Raw genomic sequence first — 20093 nt, 5'->3', positions numbered from 1 at the left:
GATGATCTTGTAAGAGGAAATTGTAATATCCGTTGCTTCGAAAAGCTTCCTACCCTTTTGAGATTCTTCGTGTTGGACTGTGGATGTTGGATCGGTCCAATTATTTTTAGGCAAATCGGCCATAATTCCGGGTAGCAATAAAGTGTATCATCCCGAGTGAAAATGAAAGTGGAGTTTTTAATTGCACTCGATCACAAAAGAGGCACTCTAAAGATACAGACAAAAGAAATTTCATAGGATCCTTTGATCCATAGTTTCGGGTATTTGTTCGGGCCTGGTTATCCCTGAGCGGCATCTCTGTTTCACTCCGCTTCGACTCGCTCGATCTGTTCGAAAGCGCATCGATATATTGACATATACATACATGTATATATACAATGGCCGTGTAACACACAAGCCGAAACAACATGGCCGCGGGTGGATCTCCATAACGAGCCTGATGACTTGCACATTCGACCCAGAACGCATTAGCCGTATTTGCATTTAATTGCCGGTTGTTTGTTTGACGTCCGCGCGACCGACGGAATTAGGAGCGTTGGGGAACAACCAACTGCCGCCGCATCCTGCACTTTGTGATCTGCATCGACTCGCGTACCTTCTCTTTTTCTTCGGCCAACACACTTCCGGCGGGGCTGCAATACCTTACGAATTTTCTTTTATTCCCCTGCGAACAACCCGACTTCGAGGAAGTTTGCTTCTAAAAAAGCAAACCTAACCACGATTCAAAAGGCTGAAATTAATAATTATTGGGTTGTTTCAGAGCTGCACGATTCTCGCTGAATCATTCTATGATTCAATTTTCTTTTTCATTTTGTTTATTCTTGTTTGCACTTGGTCAACACGCACGTTTTTATCTCGGCGGATTCTTAGGGCTCGCAGTACCAAATAAAACTTGAGGAAATTCAATCTTGATGAGATTTAATTATTATCTTTTCCCTCGATGATAGTTCATTTGGAAAATCCTGTTAAAGCATGGTGTTGAGATCCAGCCTGATGGTCACACATTCCGTAAATAACTTCAGTTTTCTTTATTTTACATTGCCCAATTTATAGAAAAATTTGTCAAATTTTTAAAAAAGAGCAAATGTTTTGTGGTTATCGTAAAGAAAGAAAAAATGTATGAGAAATGTCGAAACCGAAGGAAACGTTGTTTCTTTTTCCTAGGATAGTTCCCAAAGGTATTCTCGTATCGCTTATCATTACGAAGTTGCTCGTATTTCGTCGGACGTATAACGGTAGATCGGTTATAGAGAATCCTAACTGAATCTCTTCTCTCGGAGGATCTCTTCTCCACGGTTCCCTTCCTTTTCTTCGCTAGAACCACCATCTCTGTCTCCTTCTCTTTGTCCCTCAACGTTTCACCCTCTTTCCGCCTGTCGTGCTTCCGGCAGCCCCACCCGTCCCTTCGGGCAACCAATCCTGAGTAAAGTTTGTTACACAACTCGGCGAACTTTCGAAAATGGTCTGCCTCCGCCAAGTAAGCTGTTCTTGGCTCCCTCGTTAGCCAGACTTTCCTCTTTGCCATCGTCGGACAGCGAACAAACCCCGTACCACGCACAAAGATCCTTCCATTTCAAGTGGTCTCGTTTGCAAAGACGCTCTAATTATTTTCACGATGCAACAATCTTATCCCCGTATTGAATGCATAATCACAGAAGTGTTATTAACACTGTTAACTACCACGAAGCTGTTGAAAGTTTCATTAGATGGTATTTTTATTTTTAACAGATTTCACCGACTATTTTCACAATATATTATTATTTATAATTTCAAGGAATTCTTTGGAAAAAGAAATTTATTATAAAAATTATCAAAGTGGTATCAATCATTCTACTTTGCTCTATTGTTTAAATAGAAACCCCTTACGTATTTTAATTGAATGAAGAAATAGGTATACGAAATGTATTTATAAGAAAAGTTAAAAAATAAAATATTAATATTTCTGAATTATGATTGAAAGGAATTTTCGCAACGGCGATTGCCATAGATTCCAGGGCGAGCTTCCGTCGGACGCAGTGCGTACGAGGTGTTACTTCAAATTAATTTTACCTGGTTATTTCATTGTTATTAAGTAAAAATACATTGTTTTTACCTTGAAGACAATTTTTTTTTAACTTACTTTGTGTAAAATACTAAACATCAAGAAAGGTTTTTCACTTTGCAAATTAATGCTTCTATAACACAACAAGAAGCATATATTTCTCATAATAATCATAGTTTATTAAGTTCAATAACACCGTTCGAACGAAGATTTTTAATTAGCTTCAGAACGTTTCAGCAGGAATGATCGAGCAATAGATAAACCATCTGTTACACATGTAAGCTAAATGAAAATTATAGGATGATACATTAAGGGTAAGGCAAAAATCAAAATCATGCTCTATCAGATTAAATCTGCAATTAAGAGTAACACTCGACTCTCAATTAATAACACAAAGATGTAACAATCTTGTGAAAACCGTGTTGTATTACGTACCATACGTCTCTTTGAAATCACTATAATTGCAGATTTCGTTCTACAACGTATCCTGCAGGTGTGAAAAGGGGTTTTCGTACGCCATTTAAAAAAGAGCAAAACTGATTTTCTTATGTGCGTACAAAGAAACAGTTTGCGAAAGTTGAAGTTAGGTTCGTCCGAGATAATCGTGACTACTTGCCATTAGCTAGTTCCTTAACCGATGCATCCATTAACATACATGCTTTCAGTGCATTATACTTTCTAATTCGATTAATTACAACTACCACTATCCAGTCCTGATGGTCATGACACACCGTTACATGGAAAAAGAAGGATCCCAACGTGTGAATGATAAAAGTCATGGTGGATATAAGGGTAGTATGCAAAAAATTATTCCATCGTACGAAAAACTTATTACTATCATAGGTAGAGTTAGATAAAGAGTACCAAATTAACTTCTTCCATTAAAGGAATTATTGAAATAAATGGAAAAATATTAGCATTTTTTAATGAGGGTGTTTTCATCCCCAGCACTGTTTTCTTAAGTATATGTTCTTAATCAGAGTGCTATAATTATTTCATTTGCACAGCAGAAATAGAGAACAATATATTATTATAAAGTAATTGGTTTAAAAGACTCGATGTACTGTGCAAGTCTTATTTTTATGTTTTTTAAGTTTATATAAATGGAGGCCTTGAAAGCTATTTACTAGCACCATCTAGTGGTGAACATTGAAGAAATGCTACAGGCATTCAACGATAAAATGGTGGTATATTTTTGCTTGTACATACCTCACTTTTTTAATTTGTTGAAATCCGTAAGAAGTTTTGTATCCATAACATGCCTCTTTCAATGATACCAAAGCGTATTTAAGGTGTTAAGAGTAATAGAAATTGCAGGAACAAGACTACAGCGCCAATGATTTCACCATTAGATGATAATGGGAGATGGGCCACATTGCTCTAAAAATTAAAAAATAAATTCAGAGTTGAAAATATCGATTTCTAATAACAATAGAAAGAAAAACTATACTATAATAATTTTTATTCAATAATATCGTGAAACAATATTAAAAAATAAAATATTTTTCCACATTTGATTTGAAGAAAAACGTACGCGATCTAGTTGCTTCGTTAAACAAGACATACTTTTTTGTTTTTAATTGCATATTGGGAATGAAAAGCAACTTGAAGGTTCTGCTAACCTCTTGCAAAAGTTCCATGCATAGAAAATCGACAAAATATTACCCATGGATTCGATATGTTAAATAACAACAAGAGTTTGGGGAACTTTGAGGTAAAGACACCCAGTCCCCTATCCTCTTCCACTGGTACGAATTTACAAATTTCAAAATTGAAATTTTACATCTCAATATTTCAAAACCTTCGATTTCATCTTTCTTCTCATCATTCATTATTATTCATAATCAGATTTCCACTTTTTGAATTAACAAAAATTGATTCTTCTTCTATTTTTATATAATTTGAAAATTTCTTTTTTAAATACGTATATTCTTTTTACATTATCATTATCATAAAAGATTATTAGTAAAAACGGTGTACAGAAGGTTTAAAGCATTGATTGACTAACGGGAAACATTAAATGCTCGATAAATAAATAGTGGACGTAACCGTGATGGTGCAGATCGTTCTATCAACGAAGGCGAAGAGACCCTAGCGATAAGCGGAAGCAGTAGTTCCGCCGAGAGTTCCCCTTCTGATCTAAAAGAACGTCTTCGCCATTATTCCTCACCAAACCAGGCAACACATCTGACAATTCGCGTGATTAACATCAATCGACGTTTGTCTCAACAACGGGATACAACTTTCCGCGGTACTGCAGAAAAAATCGAAGAAAGTGAAGAGAAAGAGGAAGAGCAACCATCTTCGAGCGTAATTCAAGAAAGAGGTGCTAGAGCGCGCAGGAGGGCTAGGCTTCGTTTGCAGAATCAGACAATGGTGGTTTTGAAACCCACCGAAACGAATGTATTAGACTCAAAAAGCACCTCTAACGACGATCAGAGATCAAACAGAAGCTCGATGCTCGAAAGCAGGTCGTCACAATCTGAACCAAGATCTACCTTGACAGAAACATTGAATTCTCCATTGTCAGGAAGGACGCTTCCTACATTAGGTCCATACCGTAGCAAACGCAACGGTTCCGACAATGATTCTTCCAGATCTCAGCCACCGTTACTTCGCTTATATTCTAGTGCATCGCGCGAAAATTCACCTAAAAACAAAGTCGATCTGCGATCACTTTCTCCAATCTCTTTGAACAACGTCCGACCCACGAGATTTGGAGGTTACAGACCTCAAGCTGGCGTGATCCTACAGAACTTAAGTTCTGGGAGCGACCCAGAATCCAGTCGTGAAACTGTATTTATCCAGAGAATTGAACATTTAATTCCAATTACCTCTCCAGCTTCGCCTAATCACCTGCCACCTCTGTCTTCAAGGAGGTCCTCGGTTCCACCTGAAGTTTCGGATCCTCCTAGAAACGAAATTTTTTCAGAGATTAATTTCCTTCAGAGTTCGATGTCAACGCCTCTGTCTTCCTCAAGAATAACTCACGATTCGTTCTATCGAATGGGGGCCTCTTCGAGAACCACGAGAGACGCCTTTGGAGGCAGCGTTAGACCAGAATCTTCTTCAGCCAAAGGAAAACCTGAAACATCTAACAATTTAGAATGCAGTGTGATAAATTTGGAGAAAATGGGGCAAACGCCTCGAAACGGACGCTGCATTGATTCTTCCAGGTGGAAAGAAACGCGGACTCCTTCGACAGGAAACAGTTTGAGGAGTTCAGTGTTCAAGAATCCTTTTCTTCCCAGAGAAGACCAGGAACAGCAGAATTTTAAGTCTAAGGAAGCTGAAAACACTGAAACTAGCAGTGTTGCTTCTGCGTTCATGGAGCTGTTTGATGAGAAGTTCCCAGAGCAGCCGAAAGAAAACCTTTCCTCAAGAGAATCATGCACTAATCACACTTCTAACAGCACTGTAAATAGACAACAATTTACAAACGTTCCTACCCTTGCGTTGAATTCACAGGAAGTGTCTCACGTTACGTCACCAGCAGCTAAAGCTTCATCAGGGAGGTGTTTGGACACTGACGCTTTGATAGTGGCGCTGTCAAACGTCTCCTTAAAACAACAAACAACGAATGAGACCCCGGTAAATGCCTGCAGTGAATACTCGTCTGAAAATAACTTTCCTACGAATCGTAGTCGGTTCAACGGGTCAGAGATGTCCTGTGGATCTTCTGTTAGCAGGAGATCGAGGATCCCAGTGAAGGTGCCAACAAACAGGATCAAATCAAACAGATCAGCTTCTCAAAATGTGTCATCATCTCCCGAAGGACTTCAATCGTGTTCCGAAAGAAACGATGAGTCTTTTCGCGCGAAAAATGATGCAGCTTCGAATTATGAAAGTATTCGGTCATTATCCAAGGGGTGCCAAGTGGAATCTGCTGGGACAGAGGAGCTTTCAAGATTCCGCGAGAGTCTATCTGCTACTAAAAATTATTTAGCTGAGACCTTTGGCGAGTCGATCAGTCCTACATCTGATTCGTCCATGAATGACACCCAGCGGGACCAAAACAAAACTTTTGAGTCGGAAAATTCGGAAAGAATGAGTTTAGGTTCGAAGGAAGCTCAGTCTAAGGACTGTTTGACTCTTTTGGAAATCCCAAACGACGACGACCGACCGGAGGACACCGAAAGGACACAAAATGAGACCTATCGAGTTAGTACCAACGACGACAAGAATTCTGGCGAGTCTCAAGTTGAACCCAAGGCAGAGGGCACCATTGAGACTCAGAATTCATCAGATAATCAAAACGAGCATCAAAGCAGTTTGGAAGACCAGGAATCATCGGCAAGATCAAGAAATCATCGAACAAAGTACACGAACACTTACGAGAAAGAAGTCTGCGAGGGAGCTGCAGAAGAAAGGAGGACAACACTGCTGGAGAAGCAAATCGGTGACGGTGGTTGTCAAGAAATATTCCAGGAATCGTCCTCCGAAGAGGAGGAATTTGGAAAAAAGAGAAAAACGCTTCACCATCGAGACAAGCTTCGATTCTCTATGGAGAGGTTAGCTGCTGAACAGCTTCGTAGGAACATCTGCTCGGAACGAAACACTATGACCTATTTCACGGAGAAGATATACGAGGCTACGCAACACGCTTCCTCAACGTCCAAATTACATCACGGATATGAAAGAACGAGGGATTCACCACGGTTTAGGAAGAGTCAAGACCGATTTCCCTTCACCATATCAGAGAAGACAAGCGTTTCGTCCATCAAGTTCAAGCATCCTGGCCGACTGACCAACATGGATCCGGACAAGAAGTCACCGGACAGAAATTATCATCTGGACACGCATCCTAGCATAACCAGACTAGCTGGTTCCGGATTCGAGGATACACCAGCGGACATCATCGACTACGTAACCCGCAGCGAGCAAGCAGATAGGGAGGTTAAATCCTACGGCATGAAGGGACTGGTGCAAAGATTCTCAGCGCGACTGAGGAGGTCGAAGAAACTGGACCAGGTGAAGCCGGATACCAACACTAGTGTCATTTATGAAAATCATGCTTATCGAGAAGAACATGACAGTTTGACAGGTAGTTGCTCCGAATCGTCCTTGGTAAAGGAACTTAGAATATACGGAGGTATGGGAGAGCCAAAGTGTACCACTGGTGATTCTCCAGACGAAAAGTCGTCAGTGGTTTCCGACAAGAAATCACCTGAACGTCCGTACAGAAGATACGATCGAGACGACCTCTGGATTCGAACCTTCGAGAAGTCTGGTCCTGAAAGCGGAGGGCAGAAGGAAATCGTGGAGACGCAGAAAGAACTGGACGAATGTAAATCAGCTAGGGATCCTTATTCGGTATTCTTCGTGAAGAGCGCGCGAGATACGTCTGCTAGAGAATTCTTACCGGAAAACGAGGAGAGACCAGTCTCTGTGGAGAGAAAAGGGGATAGAGTCAAATTTCGTGGTAGTTCTTTGGCTGTTGTTCCAAAGAACTCGGACGAGGACGTACCTGCCAGGAGAAGGAAATTCGGAAATGTTAAAAGAGATAGAAACGTTGGAAATGGTTGCCTTTGCCTACAATTTTATAGAATGATCGTACCTGTTTCCTTCAGGTCGGTTTCCAAACGTCGACCACGTGAAAACTGGACGTCGGTACAGAAGAAATCTCGCTTCTCTCTGCAGAGAAAAAAGGGGTGAGCCATATTACAACTGTGTCATTGAAACAATTAAAGGAGGATATTTTTGTCTTTCAATGTACAAAATATTTCTTACATTTTCCCCTGACGTTAAAGAATTTCATACATACGTGTACATTTGTAAAATCATGCATTTAATTACGAGCAACAATTTGTTCATGGCTGTTACGTTAAATATATGTTTAAAAAAAGAGAACATACCATTTGTTATAAAATCGATGGATATTCAGACTAGATGTAGGAAAGGTATGTCGTCGTTCATGTTCTTTATTTATACGTCGTTCGTACATATCTCATTTATCCTCAAGTAGTAGTTACACACGCTTGCTTCCATCTTCTTTTTTTTTTCTTTTGCTTTCTTTTCTCGCACATATTCTCGAGTTTATCGCCTTAATAAAACGTTTCTTTGCTACGCTTCTTTTAACTTATTATCGTTATTATCCTTACCATTATAGAAAAAATAAGTCTTTAAATAATCACATAAGAGTCGTCGAGCCTTCGAGAATCGTAGGGGCAGGAGGATATGGCGCGAGAGCAGCAATAAGGGCAAGGGTTAGAGAACGTGTTTTTATATGAATGCATACGTGTAATTTTGTAGACACACATGTGTAAACGACTCCGGTGTACTTGTGTGCGTGTCGAGAATAAAAATTGGGTACCACGTGTTCTCCGAAGTAACAGAGTTGCTTGGGTTGTTTCGCTCTATACGGCATTTTCGTTTCGCCAGTGGCCACGAAATAACGATGATGCCGTGCTAAGGCTAGAAAGAAATCTGTCTATACCGAGAAGACCAGTCGTTTTCGCGTTTTAAAAACTATATGTATATACGTGACACGCGCTTTACGCGCGCGCCATTTTGCTACACGGCCTGGAGGAGCTCTTTTTAATCGATTCGACGAAGGGACGTTAAGTCCGACGACCGACCGCGAGAGAAATCAGCGAAAAGGAGTATAAAGAAAATCAACGTTAAAGGCGATGCGTTTCCGCGATCTGCCTCGAGAACGTTCTTTCTTTCTTTCGGACTGTTTCTAAAAAAGGAAAGGAAGCTTTCTCGGTATACGCCATGACCCTACATGTACACTCGGCTGCAACATAGACTTCTCTTGGTCAAGGATAGGTGTGACGAGAATCCCAACGTTCGCCATTGGTGTTGGCAGAACATAAGGAGAGGCTAAGAAGAGCTTAACCTAGAACTTCCTATTTTTGCATATAAAGAACGTGGACAAACAAGGCGGGTAGTGGGACACTTCTTCCTCGACGCTTCCTTTTAACTAAGGAAAGCCTAAGTTGCACGTAGCCATACTCGCGCCAACTCGTAAAGGGCAGCGAGTATGTACGAGGTGTGCCACTGCCCTGAAGTCTTAGGACACCTAAAGTCTTAACGTAAATCATGATATTTAAATAAATTGTGTTATTTTATTCGTAGGTTAATGATAAAAATACCAATTTTCTTTATGACCGTGGTAAAATTATATTGGCTAAAAATTAAAGGAATATTAGCAAAAATATCAAAATGTCACAACCTCCTAATGTAGTCCATAATGGCGGAAATATTCTTTTTAACTTTCACAATGGAGGTTTATAGAGCACTTACCAAGTATCCTAAGACTATCGAGCAGTAGTGTATAATAATCTATAAAAGATTATATCCAAACACTTAGTTTATCGAGACTACAATAAATAACTAGGAAAAAGAAGGTAAGTTACGGAGCTAACCTTAAAAGTTTGTCGTAAGAGAAAAGGGGATTAAAATGAACAAAACGATGAGCGATGATCGCTCATTTGCGAGCTCTTCAAATTTGTTTCGCTTGGAACGACAGAGGGGCTGGCTCGTACATCGTGCTAAATTATTTCTTTACATCTGGAAAAATTACTATACGATGCAGAGTAATACTTTCAACGTATAGACAATACGATCAGGACAACAAAAGATAATTAATAAAAGGATACACATGCTAAATGGATATTGGATGAGATTGAAAACAAGGAAGGGACAATTTCTTCCTTTCTCTTTTAGAAACTCTCTGAAACGGTTATCGAGGTCTTCTTATTCGTTCGTTCGGCCATTTACCATGGTTGTTGCATCCCACTCAGGTTCGCTTACTTCTTGCACATCCGTTCATCATCGTCGTCGTCGTCAATGCTCGCACCGTCAGGACGGGACTGATTGGGGAAATAACGTCACAAAGGGGGTGGAATGGAGAATTCTTTCCGCACGTAAAATAGAATGTACGGTTTACACTTGGCGACCGCGTCTGTGGTTGCTGGTCGTACAGAACTATCGTTAAAGTGAAACCATTGTCCGTCGTGAACAGCGAAGGCAGTGTAATGTCCAGTTCCAGCACTGAAACGGAAATGTTTCACGAAATTATCACAGAACATTGGTACATCTTGTAATCCTGAAATGAGATGAAAATAAATAAAAGGAATATGAGAGACGTACCCTGAACCGTGGTGCACAATAACAGCAGCTAAGTCATATAGGTGGCTATTCGAAGCGCCCATCTTCGTCCCAGTCATGCCGCGTACCGTAAATGCAGACATGTCAAGTGATTTCATGGGGAAATCTACCTGCGTGTCCACTTTCGAGCGATAGGAATTGCACCACCTAAATCTTTTAATGTGAAGGCACAACACCTGAAACAAGGAAGAACAGTTATACTAACCTAAAAGGATAAAACGGTAGCACGTAATTGGACAATAAATTGATGCTAACATTAGGCAGCCTGTGTATCCAGAACCTCTTAGTGGACCTTTGCTTTCCCATACAATTATCGCAGAAGTACAGTTCACTGTCGGCCAGCTCTTCGACTTTGAAAAATCTGGTCAGGCTGTAGGTGAGACTGCATACTTCTTCTTGTTCCTTCGTTCGTCTCTGCAATCTGTCCGGTATATCCAACGATAGATCCTGGAAAGGCTCGTGCGTCTTGGAATCTGTACGGCAGTTCATGCAGTGGACCTGCGCGAGGAAACGCGATCCATAATTTGTCCGCGCTTCTCCCAAGAAGAAAACGAATAAAATGACTTTCCAAAAAGATCATTGATTCGGAAAGGGCACACCCTCCCGTTGTTCCACGTCGGTATAACAAAATTTGACCAGAAACGCATTAACCCTCACCCAGTGGGTGGCCACGGTCTACGTTACAATTGTCAGTTTTCGATAAATCACCCCTTTAATAAATTCTAACTTACAGTATGCTTACTGACACACCCTGTTACACGCAACCTTGTAAACTCTGTAAGAGGGAACGCTTCTTAAAACGTGTAGAATAAACCTGAACCCTAAAGGTGGAACTTAGTCTCGTCATCCACCGACAGTGCGTGTCTTTACCCAAACTTCCGCCGTTTGAGGGTTAAATGCTCAGAGATTCTCCTTCGTTGAGGAGCGACGACGAGGATGAACTTACCACGCTAAGAAGAGTGCCTCCGAACACGGCTGTGACGATGCTCTGTTTGCCACGCAGACCGAGGGGTTCGTGTCCCAGTCTGGGTAGCAACTGTAACAACTCCGTGTGCAGCCTGTCGAGCATGTAGGTGAGAAACTCGTGAGCGTCTTGTTGCTGATAGCCCCGAAATCTTGGTACAACTTTCCAGATGACGAGGAACAGACATTCGGGAGAAATTGCTTGACCGTTCGAGCCACCAAGATTCAGTCCTAACAGAACCTTTCTGAGCTCCTCAGCCAACAAGGCGTCGCTCATGAACTCTTTTGCCCTACCAGGGGTGACGATTCGCCCCCTGTGCGTGGGTGGTTCGTCGAAAGGTATACCCTCGAGACTGGGCATCTGCGTGAGATACTCGCAAAAGTGGCTGATGTTGTTGAACGATTGCAACACGACGTTCATGAAACAGGTGTTGCCGAGGTTCCTTAGGCCGACGACCTTCTTCTCTTTGGTTATCTTCGAGCTCCTACGCTTTGTCGCTGGCCGATTGTCCCCGCTAGTACCGTCCAACGAGTGCAGCCTCTTCCGTGCCGTCCTCGGCCGAAGGTTTCTTACCACAACTTCCGCCTTCCACAAGGCGTCCGCGTCGTTGTCATTGTCGCTGTTCTCCCTCATCGAGGACGGTGTCGTCGACGACGACGTATTCCAGTTCTCCTCGTTCTCTTTGTGCTCGTCCTTGCGGAACGTGACACGACGTATCTTCTCGATTTGACCGGTCGTCGTGTCGTTGACGACATACTCGTCGCACGTATAACTGCAAAACATGTTTCACCATCAATATGGATCCCCTTTGTTATAATACTGTTACGTTGGTCCGAAAGTTGCGTCGTTTTTTGAAAGGGAACAATAATGCACAGAACAGAGCCTTTCCTAGGGGAAACAAGTCCCACCAGTGATAGGCCATTATTAATACTCGAGTTATGTCTGTGGAGTGTATCACCCATTTTACCGGTTATTAACTAAACTGACTTGCTTTGAAACAAATACCGAAGCGAATACGTCTTGTGTAACTTAACCCAAACCTAGCCTAGGCGTAATGCGTAGTAACTCTCAAGTATTGAGGCGACTTCCCCTAGGGAAGGCCAACATGTTCTGCAGTATGTTATTTCTACTGCTGGTCCTTGTGGTTTGGTTAGCATAAAATATAGTTATTTCTCAAACGATTGCTACGGGAATCATTGTTAATTCGATGGAATGATTAAGACACATAGGAAAAAACTGTTCATCGAACAGTCGACATATTTTTCTTTAGCGTGTTCAAAGTATGGCTGCCGCCTACGAATAAAAGAAGGGAAAGGCGAGAAGGCGATGTTGAATATTGTATCGAAAAAGACTAGGAGGCCGTGTATCGTATGACAAGGAGAATGGCGAAAGCGTAGGGTTCGACTTACCAGAATACTGCAAGGTTCTCACAGTCGATGCAAACGCAGTGTTGAGTATTTTCTTCGTGATGCTTTAACGCATGGCCTGCCACGTATCGTCCGCAGTGAACGGCTCCGCAGTACAGACAGAGCCACGTACTTTTCTCGGTGCCACACACTATCGACAGTAATAAAATACTCGGTAAAAATATCATTCTCCTCGCCTACTTTTTATCTTCAGAATCTTCACCACGATACCTTAACTAACCTCCTTGAACGAGAACACTAAATTACGAAATTTCTTATCCTCTATCATTTTGCTATTTTTATGAAATTACAAACAATTAATATGACAGAAATGAGGTCAAATTTAGTGTCCTCAAAAGAGATCAAATGAAATGAAATCAGGGTGTAGTACAAGAGGAATCATGTGCTGGAGTAAGAGGATGTGGGACATAGCATTAGGTCATATATTCCAAGTTACAAATTTTCAACATATAATTAAAGGTGACTTGAAAGGCAAAGAGTTTCGAATATTATGAAATAATGGGATGTAGCCAAGTTAGAAAGAAAGCCAAAAAAAGACGAAATTGGTAAGCCAAGATATACCATCTCTTTGGCTTACGTAATTCTTAAGAGAGCGCGTAAAAGCGGGGTGAATGGAAGGAAGGAAGGCTGTTCGACACACCCCCTTCGCAGTCGATCGATCGCGAAATGTCTCGCACCCTTCTATCGGGATTTTGCATGTTGGATTCTTTTTTTTTTCTTGGCACGCGATATTCACCAGAATTTCGAAGCAAACGCTCGTCGTGCTACGCGTCAACTTTAATTGATCTCATTCCAAGACGACGCATTTCTACAATTAAGTGCCACGAGGAAGCACATTGGATGCTTTGATGACGAGATGCCGAGTTCTGAACTCTCATTTCATTTTTAACACTTCATGGCCGTTGTCGGGTTTTTTTAAATTCGTATCTTATGACTACAATATTTGCGATTACGTCTGTGTGTACATTAACCTAACCGACCGATGGTTTTGCGACTGTTAATTCTGTTGTTCCTTTTGTTTTTAGAAGGATTATAAACGATTTCGTTCGACGCAACTCTTCTATTCTTAGGTGGTAAAATAAACACTGAAGCCAGTAATAAAAAGACGTGAAACTTTCACAGTACATGAAAATTGGGACGATAGTTCTAGAAGATCGAATCCACGCAATTACAAAGAATGAAATATTCAATAATTTTTGTTTATTCGTTGGTAAAATTCATACATTTGAGTCAGGCTCCACCAATTGTCCAAATACTTATGAACAATAGAGTGCACTTAGGCATTCGCAGGCTTCTGTTAGTTAAGAATAATTGTAGGGGCAGCAATTTCCCACTACTTGCCTTCAGCCTTAGGAGAAGCAAGTCTTCGCACATAAAGAATATGGACAAACAAGACGAGTAGTGGGACACTTCTTCCTCTACAGTTCCTTTTAATTAACGGAAGCCTAAGCTGTACTACCCGCGACCGTAGTTCAAGTTTTTATCTTGTTCGAAAGACTCATCATTGATGATCAAAGGATAACCAACCATAAATTATCGAAAAATGCACGGCATGAATTTCCTGTGTGAAATATATTTTATGGCCGAACGCAGACTGCATGCCTTGATGGTTTCCTTTGATATTATATAGAAGGAAGAGCCTAAGGTGTGACGCTGACTTTTTGATGGCATTTTGCACGCTGATAGAACTTGAAAAACTGAAGCTAATAACGCTTAGTTTTGAGAGGAAATGATTAATAGTTCGTGAGATATTTGAAATTAAAGCTACTGCTTTATGACCGTGGCGTGGTTAGTAAGGCGTCAGCCTACGGTAGGCTACTTTTTCATCACGACTTCGAACGCCATTTACATATAGAGGGATCTAAGACAAAAATAATATTACACCTTATTTATTCCTGATCAACCCTTAAGGGTGTGAAGAAAATTAACTTCAGTCAACCAAAAAAGTCCCATTCAAATCGATGAACAAGAGTTCCCTAGGATGACATTTTGTTTCTAACTTACTAAATCTTTTAGCCAACTGCCCAAAGATCGTATGCACGTTTTTTTCTTTTATTCCATCAGTTCCTTTGTTTCTTTCATCACTGGTGACGAACCATTCGGCTCGCCACGCCTATTGCGCATTTTGATTTTTCCTGAATGACCCGATGCACAGGGGATCAGATAAAGGCAGAAAGGAAAAAAGAGGATGACGACACCCATAAGACCGGAGCGAAAATTCGTCCGTGCGATGTGCCACTCATATCGAGGCATCCGATTAGCAACGACGCCGTTATCGATTTTGCAACGTCGTACCCGAAGCAGCTTGCAGCGCAGGAATAGAGGCAGAAGAGGGGCTAAGGGGGAGGGGGAGGTGGGATGCTATGGAACATGGGGTTCTTTTATAGCCCACGAGGGACGATTTTTCTCCTGCGCGAGTCGCGTCACACAGCAGCAGCCCGGTAATTCCTTACCAACGTTCGCAATACAACACGGCGATATTTAAATTGATCTTGCAATCTGGATACGTTGCGATTCACCGAGCGTGAACGATCTCTCCGTGAGAGTAACGGCTGCCAACCGAACGAAGAATCCGTCTGGTTCGAATGGACCATCTCGACTGGTATGACTCGGGAAACCGCGAATCGACACGAGTACGGAGTTGAGCAATCGAAAGTCTGCAAAAAATTCTTTGCTCTGACTCATCGTTGCTGGTACACCGCTAAAATGCTCTACGAACTCTCTCTCTCTCTCTCTCTCTCTCCTTCTCCTTCTTTGACTATTTCTCTCCTTCCCCTATCTCTCCCTACTGCTCCGCCATTCTCTTACTACTCACCAGCGTGATGAACGAGATGGATACTGTTTGTGAAACGCGTCAGATTCTATGGATTAATTTCAATGAAGAAATGAAACACGAGACATATTCCCTATTTAAGTAAGGACCAACTCTCCTAGGAGGAACTTAACAATGATTTGGGCCTCCACTTTTCAGGGAACCCCAATGGTCGATTGTTCTACGGCAGGAGGTCACTGAGAGAGGAAAAAAAAGGCCTGCGATTCGGCATCGATTACTAAGTGGACGAATAGGAGCGCAGATTTAAAGGGAAGCGATCAAGTGCTGCGTCTGTTTTGAGTAGACGCGGTATTAGAGGTTAGGGAGAGAACAGACTAACGATGGACTAACGTTTTCTTCGTTGATGCAACTCGGTCTTTGAGAAATCACGAAACAGGTTGCCGAGCGGAAGCACACGAAATGCTGAAGAAACGGGAATGTCGAAGAAAGATGAACACGTTTATCTGGCGAGTTCTAATGACAGATCTCAGACCAGCTGATTAGTGCCGTCTGGTATTGATTTTCCAATGACGACCGCGCCGCATACTGAGAACTCCCAGCAGGACGATGCACACGCGCACGTCTACGACGACGACGCCGACGACGACGCTCTTGTTCGCTCCGTAAACACCCATGAACGGCGAACACATACACCTAAACTATATTTGCACGTATACGAATGCATCAAGAAGAGGAGTGCACTTTCACGTACACACCCGCGCAACACGACGAGCATATAGGAGTTGTCTCTCTGTCGTACCCGTATAAAACTTACACGTACACATATACCTTCGTACGATCAGTTCCATTCCTGATACATACAATCGTGCATCCGCCAGTCAGTGTCATCGATATCGCGTACGCTAACTGGGAATACAAAATAGATGAGCTTTACGCGTTGCTCCTATTTTCCTCAAAATATACATATGATGGGTTTTGAAAAAATGAAAATAGAAATGATTTGCCCCGTCTTGTCGACTACGACGGCTCAAGGCCGCGAGAGGAACGGCCGGGGCCTCGGTCACGAGAGGTAAAGAGAGAAAGAAAAAGAGAAAGACCGGGGAGAGAAACGAACGGAGACAGACACTGAGAGAAAGAAAGATAGAGAGTGGATAAAGAACGCAAAAGAGAGAAAAGAAGATGGGAGACAATAGAATATAAAGAAAAGATCAAGATCGAGATCGAGCCGAGACGGAAAGACGTGCAAAATAGTATTCAACCTGAGAAGGATCGGTCGAGGAACAAAGGAGAAAGACACCTAAATTCGATCTATAGATGCAACCTCTTTCGAGCTGCAAGGGTAAAAGGTTTTAGGGATTTCGTGTAAGGTCCTACCTGCGCAGACGAATGGTAGATCCTTTGTACAGTTAGCTTCTACGTCATTACCGCCGAATTGGACGCTTTGAGCAAGATGTGGACACTCCATGTTTTCCTAGGCACACTTCCACGGGGCCCTCGTGGCCCCTCCGTTGGCGAGTGCCTGCGTACGTACGTGCCTGCGTTTACAACGTGCTCCTTCCTTCTCTCTGTCTCTCTCACGATTCTTGCTGGGTAAAGGAGAGTAAAGAGGCAGGCTTGAAGGACAGGGTGGAAATGATGTACAAAAGGCGGGGTACGCACGGTGCCCCGTGATATCCGTCACATAGCGCGTTAAAAAATGGTACTATTCGTTCGCTTTAACGAAAAAAATGAAAAAATGCAACTGCTCTCGATGCGCAACGACGACGGACTGAGGAAAACGAGCAGACCGAAAAGAGCAGTGGAGCGCCCGACTGGCCCCGACTACCGCCCGAACGCAACCGAGCTGCGTCGGGCTCGGTTCTGCGGTGGTCGGGCTACCTCCAGAGTCACAGACCACTAATAGTCGACTGACTCGCCGGTTGTACGGTCTCTGCTCCCTGCTCCGAAGAGTTCCAACATTCGCAGGCGTGCGATTACACCTACTATCTCTCTCGCTCTCTCTCTTTCTCTTACACTTTCTCCTCAATCTCACTCCGTCTATCAGGTTGTGGTAGGCTACCTAGCCTTGGTTCATGCTAGGTCGCGCAGCCTCGGAACAACTTGGCCAGGTCCGGCCCAAGCGCGTAGGTGCCTCCGCAGGGCAACAACGCATTTCACTTTAATGCAGCAGCGAATTTATGCCTTGCATTCAATGAAATATTTAACGTTGCACAATTCACTGGCTACGACGTGTCTGAATTCCAAATTTGTAGCACTTTTGTCACTGATCACTTTGATTAGAAGTATCTTCTAGCACTTTTAGATTCATTTCATACACAGGAAAGCACACTGTTCAATAGTAGGACACTTGAGGACGATAGCCGAGTTTTCAATAGAATATATTTACCAGAAATTTCAGCGGAGAAATTCTTAGTAAATACAAAAGACAAAACTTTAAACCATCATACATAAAAAGTGTTATGTATCATGAAAAACGCGGTCGTATACACAGGACCTGATACTCCTGTGATGGGGGTAGCTTCGTATTGGGATATGGTCTGTATTGCCAATCCGACGCTAAAATAGTGGCGCTGCAATCGAGTTGCAACTGACCAAATAATTGGTTGGATAACTTTATTTATACATCCATTTACAATTAGTATTTGTACACTTTGTTCTTCAAAAAATTAACTATGTTAAGTTAAACTTACCTTCATTTGAAATACTCAAAGTATGACTTATGTCCATACCTGATCTGTTTCAAAAGTTTGTTTGGCTTGTTGAAAATCATTTACTAAATTTTGGTATAAATTTCCACAAAAAACAGATAGAGCATAAAGTCTTAAATAAAGATGTTTCAACGAAACTATGTAAGGTTAGATTATGTATTATGTGAACATGATATGAACTTCTAACATTAATGTCCATTGTTCACTTTTTAAAAATTCAGGAATAGCTTTAAAATATATTCTATATCTGAGAGCTAGACTAATTCAAGCTTATTTTCTTTTCATGTAAATTATATACATGATCTTAATATTCTTTTTTTATTGATCATCGGATTGTTTCAACACTACTCTGTCAGTGTACATAAGTAGCGTTAGAAATTCAAAATGCACTAACAACCGATTGTAGTGGGCAAGTCAGAAAACTTTTCGTTTTTATAAAAACTTTATCTTCACCCTCTTGATGAAAAACAAAGTTCGATTAAAATGGCCGATATTTTATAATTCATTTCTTCTTTCGGGAAAAGTTTTTCATGTTTAAAAAATTGACTTAAACTGTATATGTAAATATTTTAACCATTTTAAAACAATTAAACGAAAATGAAGTATCATGCATACATCGCATTCAATGTTCCTTGACTGAACACCATATAATTAAAATTAACCTCAAAATTCAACCATACTAAAAGTACTAGCTAAATTTGACACAGTTGGTCTGTAAGATGCATCACGAGTGTGACAAGATGTTGTAGAACAAGAAGTTAATATACATTAAGTTTGGAAGACCAACATATATTCAATAATTTTTTAATAAAAATTACGTATTTTATAAAGGAAACTGCTCTGAATTCCTTTGAGGCTTACCTTGTGAAAATCATTATGGATGGAAGACTGGTACAATCATACAGGATCAACTTCATACACTGGAATTAGTATAAAAACATAATTGTTTTTTTTTAGAATGTTAGTTTGCAATTTTATTAAAAAATGCACAACCAACAATCTTATTTAATATAAAGAATGAAGTTTTAAGAACGTCTGTTGTTATAAGGTGGTAACTGAGATTGTGTGAGTTGTAATCCAGGAATGTTATTAAATCCAAGCATTTGTAACATTTCCTTGGTTTCTGGATCAACCTCAATAATGTCATGCTCTAAAGCAGACACTTCAGGAACATAGTTGTCTCTGCGTTCCCTCTCTTCTTCTTGCAATTTAATGGAAATACCTCGCACTTGACTGTGTCGGAGACGCTTCATTAAATGCGTAACAAATCTATTCCATGAATAAAAAAATAAATAAATTATATTACTGACACGAAAACTTTAAGGTTTACAAACAAATAACCTATAAATACATACCCAGCAATTTTATTTCTTAAAGATTTGCTAGGAATAATTGCGATTTCTTCGCATATCCTTTTATTTGTATGGAAATCCATCGTCAATCGGGTGTAATATTTCTCGATAATAAGCTTTGCGGCCTTCTTGACCGTCTTTGTCCTGACACGACTCTGAAATCATAAATAATTATATTAATCTTTTATAAATGTATTGCATTAAACCTTTTGCTCATTTATCATTGACAAATACAAGAAGATATTCAGAAATGCTAGAAATATTTTCACATAACCTTAATTACTATAATCACAAAAATGAACATTTATCACAAATTTACATAACGAATATATACACTTTTAGGTTCACAATATTTGATAATATATTGGTAAATAATTAATTTTTACGTTCAATAACAGATTACTGATATCTTTTTTGATTTTTATTAAGAAATATTAGAACATACGTACCATGATGCCTGCTATTCCGGAAAAGACACACAACAAAATGGCCGAAAGATACTACCGCCACCTGAACTATCCCCAGGAGCGGCCCTATACAAATTCTTTTAGATAAATTGCGACATTGGAGACATCTAAAATTTCTATTCAGTTGTTTATTTACAGGTGGTAAGTGGAAAAAATGAAAACATGAAAGTATACACGTTGAACTTACAATTAAATTCATGAATGAAAATAATAAAACTAAAATATAATTTGTTATTAAAATCTAAT

At 40.8% G+C, this 20093-nt stretch overlaps 2 protein-coding genes across 2 annotated transcripts; both read right to left on the bottom strand.

The window, feature by feature from the left end:
* Positions 1-8030: 8030 nt before the first annotated feature.
* Positions 8031-18946, bottom strand: LOC117602231 (ubiquitin carboxyl-terminal hydrolase 3). Its single transcript, XM_034319969.2, has 6 exons — positions 16695-18946; positions 12530-12677; positions 11103-11892; positions 10412-10654; positions 10139-10332; positions 8031-10039 (listed from the first exon to the last, which is right to left on the bottom strand). Exons 1-6 carry the CDS (start codon positions 16783-16785, stop codon positions 9877-9879), a joined length of 1629 nt encoding a protein of 542 aa, XP_034175860.1. The 5' UTR covers positions 16786-18946; the 3' UTR covers positions 8031-9876.
* A 25-nt stretch (positions 18947-18971) lies between these two features.
* Positions 18972-19983, bottom strand: RpS17 (ribosomal protein S17). Its single transcript, XM_034319970.2, has 3 exons — positions 19830-19983; positions 19384-19535; positions 18972-19297 (listed from the first exon to the last, which is right to left on the bottom strand). Exons 1-3 carry the CDS (start codon positions 19830-19832, stop codon positions 19054-19056), a joined length of 399 nt encoding a protein of 132 aa, XP_034175861.1. The 5' UTR covers positions 19833-19983; the 3' UTR covers positions 18972-19053.
* Positions 19984-20093: the final 110 nt, after the last annotated feature.

Source organism: Osmia lignaria, chromosome 13, assembly GCF_051020975.1.
Source record: "Osmia lignaria lignaria isolate PbOS001 chromosome 13, iyOsmLign1, whole genome shotgun sequence".
NCBI classification, from domain to species: Eukaryota; Metazoa; Arthropoda; class Insecta; order Hymenoptera; family Megachilidae; genus Osmia; species Osmia lignaria.
The sequence above is the reverse complement of the archived record's forward strand: the minus strand, read 5'-3'. Positions and strand labels throughout refer to the sequence as shown.